General features: G+C 49.4%; 1 protein-coding gene across 3 annotated transcripts in view; it reads left to right on the top strand.

The window, feature by feature from the left end:
• Positions 1 to 327: 327 nt before the first annotated feature.
• The window catches only part of SMPD4 (sphingomyelin phosphodiesterase 4), a 34,350-nt gene continuing 18,034 nt past the window's right edge, over positions 328 to 16,643 (top strand). The window contains exons 1-10 of one of the 3 annotated variants that reach the window (XM_063144007.1): positions 328 to 344; positions 1,365 to 1,448; positions 4,104 to 4,190; positions 5,146 to 5,288; positions 5,382 to 5,457; positions 6,848 to 6,950; positions 8,059 to 8,111; positions 8,678 to 8,829; positions 9,495 to 9,627; positions 10,141 to 10,212. In XM_063144007.1, the coding sequence (XP_063000077.1) occupies positions 1,374 to 1,448; positions 4,104 to 4,190; positions 5,146 to 5,288; positions 5,382 to 5,457; positions 6,848 to 6,950; positions 8,059 to 8,111; positions 8,678 to 8,829; positions 9,495 to 9,627; positions 10,141 to 10,212 (894 nt within the window). In that variant the 5' untranslated portion in view covers positions 328 to 344; positions 1,365 to 1,373. Of the gene's footprint in view, positions 345 to 493; positions 640 to 1,364; positions 1,449 to 4,103; positions 4,191 to 5,145; positions 5,289 to 5,381; positions 5,458 to 6,847; positions 6,951 to 8,058; positions 8,112 to 8,677; positions 8,830 to 9,494; positions 9,628 to 10,140; positions 10,213 to 16,643 lie in introns of those variants that run through there. The other 2 variants (XM_063144008.1, XM_063144006.1) reach the window with 2 other exon arrangements.

The following is a 16,643-nucleotide window of genomic DNA, read 5'->3' as shown; positions in this document are numbered from 1 at the left end:
CAGCGTAGCCAATCGTGAGGGATGATAGGAGTTGTAGGCCTACACATCCGGAGGGCCGCAAGTAGCCCAGCCCTGGCTAGAAAGGTCCCCACTTCAGGGCTCTGATCCAGCCACAAACCCAGCTTCGGGCGACCGAAATCCCCTCTGCCTGCAAAGCACGGAGCGGCAAGCGGCCCCACTGCAGAGAGAGGAGGGCCCCGAGGCGGCCTCTTGAGCTTGGACAGGATGAGCCAAGTCGCGAAGGGGCGCTAGGGCGGGCCGGCGGGCAGGCAGGGACGGACGGAGGCCGCCGCCTCCCGCCCGCCGGAGTCTGCATCTGGAGCAGCGAGCAGAAGCCGCTGCAGGTGCGGCGGGACGCGAGGGGGGCTCGGGGTGACTCCTGAGTAGCACCACCAGCAGGCCCGCTTTCTGGCCGGGCTCATGACGGGCCGCGGGAGAAGCGGCCCAGGCAGCCCGCAAGCTGGCCAACGCGCGTCTCTCTGCAGGTCAAAGTCTACGCGCCCGTCCCTCGGCCGCGCCTCCGCCCTGTGGCGTCACTCGAGCGCGGACGCGGGGCGGTGACGCATATGCTTGCGCCGCGGCCGGCGGTTGCGATGCCTGAGGCGGGAGAGAGACGGAGCCGCGCGGCGCCCAGCGCAGGTGAGCCGGCGCTTCCCTCACAACAGCCCTGCAAGGCAGGCACGGCACGGGCGCAGGCGCCTCCGCGGGTTCCGCACGGCTCGGTGTGGTGACTCGGAAGTCAGTGCCGCTGCGATCCGGGGAGAGCTATGAACGAGGCCGCCCGTACTCCCCTCCCCGGAGGCCCTGCAGGCCTTCGGCCTACGACTCCCCTCATCCCCAGGCAGCAGAGCCAATGGGGAGGGATGAGGGGCGTTGTAGGCCCAGACATCGGGAGGAGCGCCGGTGGAAGGCACGACCCCGTGTCCTGTCCCCACTAGGGTGACCACATGGACAGGAGGACCGGGGGGGGGGGACCGGGCTCCTGTATCTTTAACAGTTGTATTGAAAAGGGAATTTCAGCAGGTGTCGTTTGTATATATGGGGAACCTGGTGAAATTCCCTCTTCATCACACCAGTTAAAGCTGCAGGTGCCCTGCCCTCTTTTAAATCTGGTCACTCTAGTATAGCTCCTGCAACTTTACCTGTTGTGATGAAGAGGAGATTTCACCAGGTTCTCCGCATATACAAACGACACCTGCTGAAATTCCCTTTTCAATACAACTGTTAAAGATACAGGAGCCCCCGTCCTCCTTTTCATAGGGTCACCCTAGTTCCCACCCGTTGGGAAGCTCTGCGGGGGTCGGGTGAAACTGAGGTCCTGGCACTGACTGCTCGGCCCACCTCTTCTCTCCTCCTCCTGGTAGCTGGCTGAGATGACGCCTCCGTTTGGCCCCTGGAGGAGCTCCGAGATGGCCACCCCACACTTCCCACAGCCCAGTTACCTCTTGGTAAGTAGAGGGGCCTTTGGCGCCCGGAAAGTGGCTTGAGCTTGTTTTGGGCCTGTTCAGAAAACACGCTAAGCCATAGTTAGGCCACTAACCCTTTTGCAGCAAACTGTTAGTGAGCGTGTTTAAATCGTGGTTATGTAGCCACCAGGGTTAGGAATGGTTCACACAGCATGCTAAGCCATCATGTTTAGCTCAAAATGCTTAACCGTCATGGCTTAGTATGCAGTTTGAACAGGGTCTTCAGAGCTGTTTTTTACTTCTTTGAAGGGCCAAAGCAGCAAACCCTGGCCTGTAAGCAAAACGGCATTGGGATGGAGCCCTTGGGTGCAGGCAGCTGAAGGCCTGCGTTCGAGAGGGAGAGGGAGCACTCACCTGACACAGTGCCACTGTGGCACTGTCAGGTGAGCGCTCCCTCTTGAACACAGGCCTTCAGCTGGCCCACCTTCTCCAACCTGGTGCCCTCCAGATGTGTTGGCCAGAACTCCTGTAATTCCCAGCCAATGTGGCCATCACACCAGGTCTAGTCATTTGTTCTCCCATATCATCTGGAGCTTGCTGCCGGGGCTGTTTTATTTTAGAAATCTGGGAGCCTCTGCACCCCAGGGAGAGAGAGAAGGTAGAGCTTTTAGTTTTTGGTTCTATTTGGGCACCACTGTTACTGTGCAGTGGATTGAACATCTTGCATGTGACCACACACAAATGGGAACCAGAAGTACGTTGGCTATAAATTAGAATTGCTGTGAGCCCTCAAGAAAAGTCCAAGGGATTGTAAAGGCCCATGTGCCTCACAGTTTGGATCCACCTGCAGCCAAGAACTGCTGCTATAGAAGCAAACCAGGGAGCTTGTGTTCAGGCTTTCTTCCCTTCTGCAGCTGTAGCCAGCAGCTGCAGCAGTACAGAAGCATTGCTGGTGATGTTTCTGCTCTATGAAGGGTGGGTGGGGGCAGGGGTGAGATGACTCACCTCTGTGTAGACTTAGGTTTTTATCCTCCCTCCTCTGGGCCCTCTTTGCTCCATGCTTCTCTTGTTTTCCCTCTCTGTCTTTTGTCTCTATGATATGCTAATTTGTTTCACCAAGATGAGAACTGTGACTAGGTGGGCCAATTTGCACGACAATGGGCCCTCACATAACCCTATAACAGACTATGGGTTATGCACTTGGGCTTTGCATGACACAGCAAGATGTGGCAACCGTGAGTTGGAGGTTGCATATTTACCCCAGCTTCTCAGAGGGTAAATTAACCAGGTCTAAATTAACCTGGTCAATCGATTTGAGGGCTGTGCTTTGATCTGGGAGGGGGCGTAGCTCAGTAGGAGGTGGTGTACCTCAGTGGTAGAGCATCTGCTTGGCATGCAGAAGGCCCAAGTAGGGCTGGAAAAACTCCTGCCTGAAACACTGGGGAGCCGCTGCTGCCAGTCAGTGTCGATAGTGCTGGGCTAGATGGACCAAGGGTCTGACTCAGTATAGGGCAGGTTCCTATGTTCCTGAGCTCAGCCTCAGTTTTATACTTGTGAAATGGGTGTAATAATGATGTGACATCCCTTTGCATGATTGCTGTGAGGCGCCAAACTTTCACTAAGAGTAAAAGAATTGACTGATTTACATTACAATGGGAGTAACACCCAGGTAAGAGGGAAAATGTATGTGTCCTGCCTTCCAGGTTGGGGCTTGAGGCAAGTCCCAGGACTGGAGAGGTTGAAGAGTCCTGTCTAAAAGAGACAGGATTGAACTTTCCCAGCTACTATTTAATTTCCATCTTGCCTTTTGCTTGCTGGTTTTAAAAGACTGCTTCTTTTGAAGCAGATGTTATACTGGGCTTCAGCATTCTTCTAGATAGCTCAATCTCAATAAATGGAATGTTCTGCTATCTTAGCAAATGTAATTGAGTTTAATATTGAGTAGCCACTGTGAGTACCTGTAGTTCGAGATTCCCTTGGGTTAAGAATGATTTGTTAGAGCGTTCTTGGTGGCAATTAAGCATGGTGAGCTCCAGCACAACTATTTTGCTTGCAAACTAATGCCATGGCAAAATCCAGATGTTGAGTACCCTTATTTCAGTGAGTCAGACATTATGTATACAAACTTCTGGAATTCACAGCTGACCCATGTCTGCCCTACCCTCTGTGTAGGTTTGGGCCTTGAGACAGCAATGGATTGTGACAGTGCAGTGCTGATGCTGAGTAACTATTTGCCAAAGTCATAGAATCATAGAGTTGGAAGGGGCCAGTTAGATTGTCAAGTCCAAACCCCTGCTCAGTGCAGGAATCAGTTTAAAGCATCCCTGACAGATGGCTGCCTAGTGTCTGCTTGAATACTTCCAATGACACAAAGACACAGCCCCTTTACTAGGTAGTTGGTTCTGTTGTCGGGCATTTTTCCTGATGTTGGAAATCTGGCTTCCAGTAACTTAAGCCCATTATTTCTTGTCCTACAGTTTTGGATGATAGAGAACAGATTGCAGCCTTCTTCTGTGTGACAAACCCCTTAGATACTTGGAATGTGCTATCCTATCACTGCTCAGGGTTCTCTTCTCAAGTGTGAACATAACCATTTCCTTCCATCTTTCCCTGTAAGTCTTAGTTTTCAGGACTTGTATAAGGACTTTTCGCTGTGCCTGGTAAAAGTCCATCTGTTCTCTGTTTTGTCTAAAACAGGCTAGCTTAAAGAATGACTGCCTGAATAAGCCTTTTGTCCAGAGATGTCATGATCTTGTGACCGTTATAGCGGATTATCCTGCCAAGGTAGGGTGCTTGTTATCTATTCAGACCTGTAATGTCTCCTGGCATGTTCTGTTTTAGAAAGAATTACCTGATGGAGATGTATAGCCTTGAGTTGGCTTCAGGATGAGGCAGATCGTGCTGCTCAATCCCATCTAATGACTAGGCTTGGTGGGTGAACATGGGCCAACCCAGGGTGAGCTCCCATGTAAATCCAGGTGCTACAACAGATCAAATTGGTCAACTGAAATAAACTAGCTTTGAGCTGCATTTTCCCTCTGCAACATTTGCCCTTCCATTTTTTTACCTAGTGCTTCCACCAGCGGTCAATCTTGGGAGCAGTAGAGCTCTTAGATCTTTCCCTGTCAGGAAGCACAAGTGGCTTCCAGGGAAGGGGCACCTTTTTCCAGCTCTGGCTCTTCCTGGACTGGGGTAGCCTGGCCATGGTGGTCCATGTACTGGTAACTCAATGTCAGAATACTGCCATTGCACTCCTTTGAGGTTGGCCTGGAAGCTGCCACTCATGCAAAACGTTATGGCTGGGCTGCAGAGCAGGGGAGCCGGCTGGGAATCTGGCTTCCAATAAGCTACTGATCCAAGTTCAGGATGCTTGTGATGACATTTTATTTATTTATTTTATATCCCACCTTTGTTCCAAAGAATGGTATTGTGCTCAAGGTGACTAGTGACAAAATCTAGAATAAAAACAAAACCATAACTAAAACAATAAATAGTAAATTGAAAACCTAATAATAAAAGATAAGCAGCATTGACCCATTTAAAATTCAGCAGACCAGCTTATATGCCAAATAGTAGCTTGAATAAAAGAGGTTTAATGTGCTGGGGGAGGGGCAACCTAGCCTCCCTTTGTAGGGAATTCTAAGCCTGGGAGTGGCCACTGTGAATCTTCGGATCAAACAGTGCGTATTCGTTTTGATTTGACTCTCTTAATAGCATTTCCTCTTTCTTCCCTTTAAAGGAGCTGCACGCCGTCTTTCCCTGGCTTGTAGAGAGCATTTTTGGTAGCTTGGATGGCATAATTTTAGGTTGGAACCTTCGTTGTTTGCAAGGAAGAACAAACCCCACTGAGTACAATGTTGCCCTTGACTTCCTTGATCCTGGGTATGTTTGTTCGTTCCCTTCCATTCCAGCAGTTGACAGAGGCCGCTTTCCAAAGGGGGCGCTGACTGTTTCTCTCTTGCTGCTCTTTTGCAGAGGCCCAATGATGAAGCTGGTCTACAAGCTCCAAGCAGAGGAGTACAGATATGATTTCCCTGTGTCCTACCTTCCCGTTAGTGCCTGGAGAGGGATCTTATGATCTTATGGGGATAAAGTGCTAGGAATGCCACACTCAAGTATTTTGAATTCTGTCTAGAAGATGCAGTTTCACAATCTCAGTGATCTTATATCAGGGTGGAGAACCTCTTTCAGTCCGAGGGTTGAATTCAGTTTCAGAGAAGCTCTTGGGGGAGGTGGGTCAGCACATTCCAGTGGTGGGTGTGGTTGAAGGCCGGGGGTTGGGGCCAGAGACCACAGGGGCGGGGCCAAAATTGCAGGAGGAAGTGCCCAGCCCACATGTAATCTCAAAGCTGCCGCTGTCCGTACCTGAGCCGCTGGAGAGCCACTTCAACTGAGCCAGGGGGCCTGACGTTACCCACCCCTGTCTTATATGAACTTCCAGCGATAAATTGCAATACTTCTAAGCACCAGTCATTTTTTAAAGGAATCAGAATGCCAAATTATTTATGAAATCATTCCTTCTAGTAGTGACGTGTGCAGGCCTGTGCCAATCAATAGGGCAGCAAAACGGGGCCATCCCAGACAAGGGCGAAGTGTTTCTGCATACTTGGGGGAGCCATCAGGTGTGCAGAAAAACATCTTTCTCCCCAGTAATGGGAAAAACTGGGGGCAATGCCAGTGTGCTTCCCCCCTTGGGCTGCCACGCTTCTGTGGCAGTCTGAGGCCAGAGCCACGGAAGCAGATGCCTTCAGCTGTGTGTCGGCCGGGCGCTAGCTGCTGTGCAGCCCAGGGCCTGATACAGGATAAGTTTGGGGAATGTGAACCAAGACCTTTAGACTCTTTGGGGAGCTGAGCAGTTTCAAGTGTCCTCTGGGGATGGCTAATTTGCATTGAAGGGGAAAGTGTTGATTCTGACCCACATTCCCCTCCCTCCAGCTCAAAAACTGGCAAACAGCTTAAAGGATCATGGGGAGGGGGGAATGGGTAGGTCACATGGCTGACTTCCGTTTCCCTCCATGCTGACCCATACTTAGGGGTGGTTGCTTCCCTCCCTGCACTGTCTGCTTGGGTTTGGGGCCCTGAGCCCTTTTCTCCCCTCTGTGATACACAGATTCTGGGCTGGCTCCACAGCTTGCTGTGCAGGAGAGTTAAAACCTTAAAGCTGAGTACTTTCTTTGTGAACTGCCCAGAGAGCTCCAGCCAATGGCCAGCATAGAAATGCAACCAATAAATAAACATTGTGCCTTAGGAAGGTTTGGGGTTCCAAAGTGACCATTGTGTTTTCCTCCATGTACCTTCTGCCCCCCCTATTTGTAATTTTGTTGCCCAAAGTTCAAACAGATGTTTTTGTACAATGTAAATGTTGTTTCAGTCTTCACATATGTATCTGTGTATGATAATCCATGTTTTGTGTGAAGTGTTGATGTTCAACTGTTTTTCAGGGCCCAGTTAAAGCCTCAATACAAGAACGGATTTTGCCGGAATGTTCTTTATACCACAACAAAGTCCAGTTTCCTCTCTCTGGAGGCCTGAGTTTGAACTTGAGTATCCTTTGGGCAGTGGATACGTGACAGGGGCTGTTCACATGGTTTAACCAGGGTTGCAGTTGTCATGATGACGGGGTGCTCTAGTCAAGCCAACCAGCTGGCAGTCCGAGGGCAACAGGCAGTCTGGCTGGAGGGAGGCTGCCCTGATTCCTGCGTCTCAGCAGAGCCCTGTCAGTGAGCGGAAGGTGCAAGCAAGAGTGCTCCTGTTCTTAGCATGCCTGAGAAGTGAGGGTTGGACTCGATGGCCTTATAGACCCCTTCCAACTCTACTATTCTATGATCAGATCTGGTGGCAGCTGAACATTATGCATGATGCTGAGGTCCCAGGTTGGCATTGCCAGAACATCTTGCTGCCCACGGCTTCCTCCATGTAGTTCTATCTGGGCTCTGTGCAAATGGGCATGAAAACCAGCCATCTGCTGGTTCTGGAGCAGAGTGGGCCGGATGTTGTCAATGGCTGAGATCATGGCCACTGACTTTACCAGTCCGTGGTTGTTGCATCGGCTGGAGTGCCTCTAGCCAGGCCTCAGTGGGGGGCCTGGCTCTCCCTGCCATTTGGGAGGATATGGAACAAGCAAAGCTGCCCTGACCAAGGCAGTGGATGGAGGAGTGCTCCCCCCGCCTCCCCGCCACCTGGCTTCCCGGCACAGTGCACAGTGAAGCTTCTGGCTGGACGGACCGGCCTGGCAGGCAACATTGTTCTAGACGCCTGGGGGATGAGCAAATGACGAATCTGCCCCCAGTCCCCCACTCCACAGTTGCAGGAAAATGGCATTCTGGTTCATTGCATCGCAGCAGCCAGCAAACCTTGAACTTCACTCATGGGTTTGAGGCACCACAATGGATGTTGGCTATCTCGGTTTCTCCTTTAGAGCTTTGTCTTTCAGCTTTCACCACGTTTGGTTGTCTTGTGTTGCCATGCCAATAAATCTGCCATAAACTGAATTTGTTTTTAAATGGCCAGGTTAACAAAACACAAAACTGAGAACAGGATAAAATTCCAACTGGAACTAATTTGTATCAGATCGTCCTGCTTGGCCTAGAATTTCTGCTACTGCTTTGTCCCGGTTTCCCGCTGGTCTGCTCCCTTGACTCTGTTTCCCCAGATCCATATGAATATTACATGTTCTACTTCGCCCTGAGCCTTATTTCACAGAGGGTAAATGCCAAATAGCTTCCTTCAGTGCCTCACCTCTTGTTCACACAGGACAGAAGACGAGAAGCTGTCAGGTCTTGTGGCTCCCGCAGGGGATGGTGTTGCCACACTGGCCAGGTCTTTGGCAAAAGGGCAACCTGCCTAGACCCCTTTGGAGTGCTTGGAGCATCTTGCCTCTAGCCTTGGTACTGGAGTGTGTTTGCTGCTTCAGCCTGAAACCGGTGGACTATTTCTGACCCCTCCTGTGGAGGGGGGGAGGGGAAAGGTTGCTGAGGACCTGTTAGGGAGGGACTAAGCACCCTAGGAAGGACCCCTTGCAAGCAGGTCTGAGTTAGCCTCATTGCTGAACTTCCACCATAAGGGGTAGGAGGGAAGAAGGCTTTTATTTGGATCAGTAAACCTGTCCCTGGACCGATCCAGTCTGCAGGGGGAGCTCCCATGATGGAATGCTCCTCCTACCTCACATCCAGGAGGGGAGGGAGCCGCTGGCTCGGGGCCTCCGTTTGAGGGAGTGCTGCAAGAGAGCTGCTTTCCCGACTGACTGGGCCCCTTGGTCTTCTGTGTTCCAGAACATCCCCACGACCTATCACGTCAGCATGTCCAACAGCGCGTACTTCATCCTGGTGGATCGATACTTGAAGTGGTTCCTGCCCACCGAAGGCAGTGTCCTTCTGCCGCCTTCCTCTGAGCCTGGAGGGACTGTCCCTTCCCCCGCACCCCGGTAAGTGCTGCTCCAGATTGCAGGACAACGATGTTGCACCAGTCTCCTGGCTGCCAATCAAGGGAAGGCGCTTCTTGCCCCAGGCATTGGCTAGTTCTCGTTTCTGTGAAGCTCCCTTGGCAGTCCAGGTGGGGACCAGGAGGTTTGCTGGCTTGGTTGGCAAAGGCAGCCAGCCTGGAGCTGCCAATGGAACATCCACACACTTGGACTCCTTGCTTCGAAACTGTGTGGAAATATAATCAACACATTTACTAAAACTCATATAGATGTCTTCTGTTGGGTGACACTCCACAGTTTAACACATTTGGCATTATTCCACAGCCTTTACTATGGGCTGCTTCATCTGTAATTTGAGCATTCACAAAAGGCAGAGGCACTTGCAATGTGGGCCTATATTGTTCAGGAGTAAAACTGAAGGTGATTGAGCTGCTGCGCATTGTGTTGGGACATTGCTTTTTGCATGTGCACACATGCGTGCTCTTCTTGGGGGCCTTCTGGCTTCAGTTTTGTTTTTATTTTATTTCTCTACTGCCCCTTAGCGAAAGCAGTAGTGGAATTTTTGCTCTCTCCAGTTGGTTTCATGGCGTTGGATTTGCAGGCTCTGTTTAGGTGATGCTTTGCTTGGTCCCTTTTGACCCGACTTGTGCCCTTCTCCCTTTCCCAAGATCTCCGGCGATGCCTTTCACCTCCTACGGGATGCATCCCACGAGCCTTCTGAAACGGCATGTTGCCCATCAGACTTTGGTGAACGCTGACCCTGCTTCCCAAGAGATCTGGAGATCAGAAACCTTGCTTCAGGTGTGTCTTCGGCAGGGACCTGCTGGAGGAGGCTCAGCTGCATCATCTGCTGTGCCAGGCCAATGCTGCAATGTGTGGGCTGACCTGAGCTGTTCTGCTGGCTCAGCAGAGTGGAGGACTTTACAATGCCAAGGTTGTCTCCTGTGGGGGCCTCAGCAGCAGGGGAAGCAAAAGACCAGTTCTCCACGGCTGCAGATCAGAATGTGTGGACCTGTGTCAGTGATCTATTATGAGGGGATGAAGGAATCGAGAGGGGCTGGTGGGGCTGGAACCCTCCTGTGTGCCTGTCTTGGGCAAGCCGGCCCCTGGACCAACATTCCGAAACGGTGTGGATGCCCCATTTGAAATGTGAAATCAGCCTACACAGGTGTACCTATCTGCAGAACTCCTGCTTGGAGCTTGTTCTGACTGATTCAGGGATGTCCCCGCACAGTTCAGTCCAGAATCCCATGAGCAGGGGTTGCCCTCATGGCTGCCTGTCTCCTCCAGCTGATCACTTCCTTCTCTTCCTAGGTCTTTGTTGAAATGTGGCTTCATCATTACTCCCTGGACATGTACCAGAAAATGCAGTCCCCTCACATCAAGGTAAAGGGGATGGGCTTTGTTGCTTGGCTTCTTAGTTTGTGTGGCCAGGAAATTATTTATGATTACGTTTATATCCTGCCTATTTCCTACAAGGAACTCAAGGTAACATAATCTTCCTCCTCCTCTCCACTTTATCATCACAACAACAACCCTGTGAGGTAGATTGGGCTGAGAGTCTGAGTGACCCAAAGTCACCCAGTGAGCTTCCATGGCCAAGTGGAGACTAGAACCTGGATCTTCTGACTCCCAGTCCAACATTTTAGCCCCTACACCACACTGGGTGAGAAGGTCAATGGAGAGAGAGAGAGAAACTTGGTTTCCTGGAGTGCCCTATATCTTCTGCCCTTTGGATGATGCTACTTGTAGCAAGCAGCTGTCCCAAGGTCTCCCAACAGCCACTTTCCTGATTACCTGGACCTCCTTTTCCAGCAACCTTCAGCAGCACAACCCACTGTGCTACTTGGCAAGAACCTCAGGGAAGGGTCTGCCATAGAGAGGCCTGCGAATGGGGTGTCCGTCAACCTTGCCATGAGAGACGTTGCATGGAATGGTGTCTGTACTGGGGAGGCACAGCTGCTGCTTTTCCTTGTGCATAAAGGACCCAGTGTGCCAGTCCTGCTGCCGTTATTCCAAATGCAAACCATCATATGGAGATGCAGCATGTCGGCGTGGAAGCCAGTCCATGGATAAAGAGGGGCGCATGCTGCTCTTGCATACTCAAATGTCGTCTGTCCCAAAGGAAGGACCCAATCTCTCTGTACAAAGGGGAGCCCGTCAAAAAGCGGCTGGGCAGGGCATGTTAGTGTAGACATGGAGAGTTTTTCACTGGTAAGAGCCTGAAGCAGGGCAGCAGTGGTTGATGCTTGAATCTGATTTGTTGACACACACAGGAATAATTCCAGCATTTGTGAAAACTTAATATTGGATTCTGTCCTGAGTTGATAAATGAAAGCCATTTCAAAAGTTAGGAAGGACTTTAAGTTAGGAAATGTAGTTGATTTGTTTTTTTAAATATGTGCACCAGCATGTAAGTCATGGGAGGGGAACCTCGGCCCCCTGGGTTCTCCACCTGGCCCCCAGAGCCTCCTTAGATTCCTCCAGGTGGAGGGGCATGGCCTCCAAGCCCTCCCGTTACCTCTGATTGGAGATTGCTGTGGGAGGCGGAGAGCATGGCCATTACGGAGAGGAGTTGCTGTTCTTCGCAGTGCCGCCAAGTCCATTCATGTGGATGCAATGTTAGCCCTGGGAACGGGCGTTGCGTGATGTCGCCTCCAGTCAAGCAAAGGGCAGCATGACTCCTATGGCCTTAGTGGGGCTTACTCCCAGGATAGCAGCCTAAAAGCTAGAGCAGGTCTTAACATTTAGATTTCGGCTTTCAAGGATGGCTTGAGGATAGAATCTAATCAAACGTGGTGGTCAGTACGGAACCAAGAAGTCCAGAATTCCTTGTGTTGAAGTGTGTCCTTCGTTCCTCAAATCAGGAGGCTGGTTTTTTTAAACGAGCAGAGGCAGTGGCTGGGTCAAGCTCCAATCCTCCCTGACTCCTGTATCATCCTCCTCCTCCTTGAGCCCTTTGGCCACCTCCTCCTCTCTCTGTAATGGTCAGCTGGATGTGTTGGAATGGATGAAAGGCAAACAAGCTGAGACTTAATCCAAGCATGACAGAATTACTGTGGGTAGGAAAATCCACCAGTCTGGATAGAGGAATAATTTTGGAGTTAGATGGGGATGCGCTCCCTTGAAGGGCCCAACTGCACCGCTTGGGGGTGCTCCTGGACTCAGTGCTCACTAGGGAAACTCAGGTGACTGCAGTGGTCATGAGTATTTTTACCAGCGTAGGCTGGACTGCCAGCTGTCTGGAGAAGGAGGATCTTACTCTGGTTGTTCATGCTCTGCTGACATTCAGGCTGGGCTACTGCGATGTGCTCTATGTAGAGCTGGCTTTAAAGAGGGTTTGGAACCTTCCGCTAATACAGAATACAGCTGCCCAGATGATGGGGGCTGGATGGTCAGTCGGTTCATGTGACCCCGATACTGCTTCAGCTGCACTGGTTGCCGGTGGGTTACCGAGCCCAATTTAAAGTGCTTTTTTCACTTTTAAAGGCCTAAACTAGGGCAGGGGGACAGTTTTCTGGCTACATTGCCACCCAGAAGACCTGGAGCCTGCATGCAGCAGTGAGTGGAGGCGGAGCCCAAAGTAGGCATGGCCACCCCACTCTTTTTACAGCATTCCCTCTCATGCTTGTGCACCCCATAAGTCATCAACAAGGGGCCCTTCGCACTTGCTCATTGCCAGTTGATGAGCGCAAGGGAAAAGGCCTCGTGCCTCTGGAATGAGTTTCCATTGGGAGTTTGTTGGGTCCCTTCTTTGCAGGGCTTCAGGAAAGCTCTGGAGGTCCAATGGTTCTCATTGGCCTTTTATTAATTGTGTTTTTGGGCTGCTGGTTTTTATTTGTAATTGCATTTTGATTGAATGTCATGGTTTCATAGCATTTGTTTGATCTTGTACACAAGGAAGCGATCTCCCAGAGAGCGAGCAAACAGAGCGAACGATCAGAGAGATCTAACAGGAGTTTGTCAGGGGAGGTGTAGTGGAAGAGGAGACCAAGGCAAAGAGGAGAGAGGCCTTGAGTATATCCAGGAGACTGCCTGTTCAAAATCACCATATGTTCACCATGTACTGCTGAGAGCTGTGATTGAAGGGGCATGTTCTGAGGGCTGGGGCTGATTGCGCTCAGCAGCTGTGTGGGTGGGGAGTTTCATTCTGTTCCCTGACTCCTTGTTGACCAGAGTAGAAACCATGCATGTTGTGAAGACGCCAGGTATGCTGTCTCCCTGGATTAGAGATGAGACTGAAGGGTTGCCAAAGCTCATAAAGCCCACTGACATGTATCCCTTTCTTCTCATCCATGTGGGAACAAATGATACTGCCAAGCAGAGCTACAAAGAACTCATGTCAGACTTCGAAGCTTTGAGAAGGAAACTCAAGAACTTTAGGGCCCAGATAGTTTTCTCATCCATCCTTCCAGTACTTAGAAGAGGAATAGAAAGGAAAAGAAAAATACTCCAGGTGAACGACTGGCTACGAAGGTGATGCCGACATGAGAGTTTTGAATTCTGGGACCACGGGCTACTTGGAAGAAGGACTGCTGGCAAGGGACAAGGTCGCACCTCACAAGGGCTGGGAAGAATGTGTTTGGCCACAGGATTCTGGGAGTTGTAGTCCAACACATCTGGAGCGCCTCAGGTTGAGAAAGGCTGGTCTAAAGGGATGGTGGTGCCGGTATGAGACGGTCCAAGATTGAAATTCTCCTCCCTGCGCCACTGGCCCAACAAGGAGATGTGCCTCAAGACACACACACACCCAGGACCCTTCCATCTTGGTGTGTCAGGATTTCATGGTCTAATGGGCAGGGTGGCTTCTGGTTTGGGGAATTCAGCCATCTCATTTGGATGGCTTTAAAAGACGGGGTGCAATCCAACACCATCTGGTGTTGGAGTTTGCTTTTCGGGGTTGAAGTCCTGCAAGTAGTTTAGATGGCTCTTTAAAAGCTGGGGGCTAAAGTTGTAATGATAAGGCATGAGAGCTGCATGGAGCGACCACTTACAGCATGGACAAAGGAGGAAATATATCTTGGCACCGCAGCACATAAAAACTAACTTGCAGGGCGTGCTGCACCAAGATTTGGTTAGTAGCCCTGGAAAAGGTTTATATGAAGGCATGAAGGGCAGGTCTGTTGTTGCCTATCAGCAGTGCACAAGTGAAGCTACTTCTACTGTTACTTTCTACTGTTAGTTTTTCCCTACCCTGTGCCTGCTTACCCTTCCCTGTACCTGTTTCCCTACCCTGTGCCTGCTTACCCTTCCCTGTACCTGCATTCTCTTCCCCTCCTTATTGTTTTACTATGATTTTATTAGATTGTAAGCCTACGCGGCAGGGTCTTGCTATTTACTGTTTTACTCTGTACAGCACCATGTACATTGATGGTGCTATATAAATAAATAATAATAATAATAATAATAACTTCATCAGGAGGGCTTTAAATTGAATCCAATGGGGGAGGGAGATGTAAACTTCAAGGCAACAATGGATGAAGGCTTATTAATCATAGTAGAGAGAAGAGCTCTAATAATGCCCCCAAATAGTCCTCACAATAATGTAGGAACGAAGCCAGACTAAAAAGTACATGGTCTTCGATGTCTGTATACTAATGCCCAGAGTATGGGAAACAAACAGAATGAACTTGAACTCTTAATACAGGAAGGCAAATAAGACTTGATAGGTATAACTGAAACTTGGTGAGATGACTCCCATGACTGGAATATAGCAATTGAAGGATATAGCTTGTTCATAAAGAACAGAAGAAATGCTGTGTGTTAAAAAAAATACTTATCCCTGCACAGAAATACAGGAGGATGAGCCTGGGAGAGCACCTGGATTAAAATAAATGGGGCAAGGAATAAAAAGAACATAATAGTCGCAGTCTACTACTGACCACCCGATCAAGGAGAAGATGAGGATGAAACTTTTGAAAAGTAAATTGCCAGTGTTTCAAGGAAGTGCTGGGGGACTTCATTTACCCCGCTATCTGTTCAGAGACAAATTCTGCCAAAAGTGGCCATTCCAAGAAATTCCTGACATGTGTGACTGATAACTTTCTGCTACAGTGTAGCCATACGTGTACTCTGGATTTTAGGAAAGCTGATTTTCATAAACTCAGAACAATGATAAGTACGGTCCCATGGCAAGTGACCCTTATGAGAAAAGGAGTCCCAAGATGGGTGGGAGTTTCTAAGAGAGATTTTAAAGGCACAATTACAAACAATTCCATCAAGGGAAAAAGATAGAAGACTACAGAAGAAACCAATGTGGCTCCACAAAAAGATTAGTGATGACCTGAAAACAAAAAAGGACACTTAGGAAGTGGAAGGAAGGCCAGGCTACAAAAGAAGAGTGCAGACAGGTAGCACAGATGTGCAGGAATGGCATCAGGAAGGCTAAAGATCAGAATGAGCTGAGACTAGCGAGGGATGCTAAAAGCAACAAAAAAGCTTTCTTCAGGTACGTGCACAGTAAAAAGCAGGAAAGAAAGGGTGGTTCAGCTACTCAGTAAGGACAAAGAAAAGGCCAAATTGCTCAATTCCTACTTCATTCTTCTCCTGAAAGAGGATCTATCATCCCCTTGGCAAACATGAAGTACAAGCTGAAGTGGAAGGATTGAAGCTTGAGATTGATAAACAAATGGTCAAGGAACACCTAATTACTTCAAACGAATTCAGATCTCCAGGGCCCAATGAACTGCATCCTAGAGTAATGAACTGGTAGAAGAATAATCAGAACCACTGTCTATTATCTTTGCAAAATCGTGGAAGACTGGTGAAGTGCCAGAGGGATAATGTCCGTCTTCAAAAAGGAGAAACCTGGGAACTACACACCAGTTAGTCTGACATCAATCCCTGGGAAATTTTTTGGAGCAGATTATAAAGAAGAATGATCTTGGAATTGTTGTAGCTCACAAGCTGAAAATGAGCCAGCAGTGTGTTGTGGTTGTAAAAAAAGCAAATTCTATTTTGGGCTGCATTAATAGAAGTATAGCTTCCAAATCACATACGGTACTGGTTCCCTTCTATTTGGCACTGGTTAGGCCCTATTTTGAGTACTGTGTCCAGGTGAGACTGACAAAACTGGGCATGTTTAGCTTGGAGAAGACTGAGGGGAGACGTGATAGCACTCTTCAAATACTAAAAAGGTTGTCACGCAGAGGAGGACCAGGATCAATTTTCAGTCATCCCAGAGTACGGGACACGGAATAATAGGCTCAAGTGACAGGAAGTCAGATTCCAGCTGGACATCAGGAAAAACTTCCTGACTGTTAGAGCAAAACAACAGTGGAACCAATTACCCTGGGAGGTTGTGGACTTTCCCACAGTTGAGGCCTTCAAGAGGCAGCAGGACAGCCCTCTGTCCGGGATGCTTTAAGGTAGATTCCTTCATTGAGTAGGGGGTTGGACTCAGTGAACTTTTGGGGCCCTTCCAACTCTACTATTCTACGATTCTATGACTACCGTGCCAGGGTTCCACACCTAAAGGCGACTTTAAAATAGTTCTAAATACAAAATTTAGATATCTGTATATTTTTCTTTGGTGCTCCTGGGTATGGGTGAGATTTTAAAATTATCTCTTCTTCCCCTGAAAATGTCCATCTTTTCTTTCCCCAACTATCTTGTTTGTTTGTCATCCTGTTTGTTTGTTCCCCACGAGCTCGAGGTGGAGAAGGTGCACAGCATCTTTTGTCGTATTGTGTCCTGTAGTTTAACTTTTGTCTGCTTGTGTTGTGCTTCTATATTGACTTTGTTGACCAGAGAGTCAGAAAAAGTGGTGGTGGGCTTGGCCTTCTGAGATGAGATTGCCAAACCAGTGGGGGCTGAGA

This window comes from Elgaria multicarinata, chromosome 18 (genome assembly GCF_023053635.1).
Source record: "Elgaria multicarinata webbii isolate HBS135686 ecotype San Diego chromosome 18, rElgMul1.1.pri, whole genome shotgun sequence".
NCBI lineage: Eukaryota > Metazoa > Chordata > Lepidosauria > Squamata > Anguidae > Elgaria > Elgaria multicarinata.
Note: the sequence above shows the minus strand (reverse complement) of the source record. Positions and strands in the feature narration are given on the sequence as shown.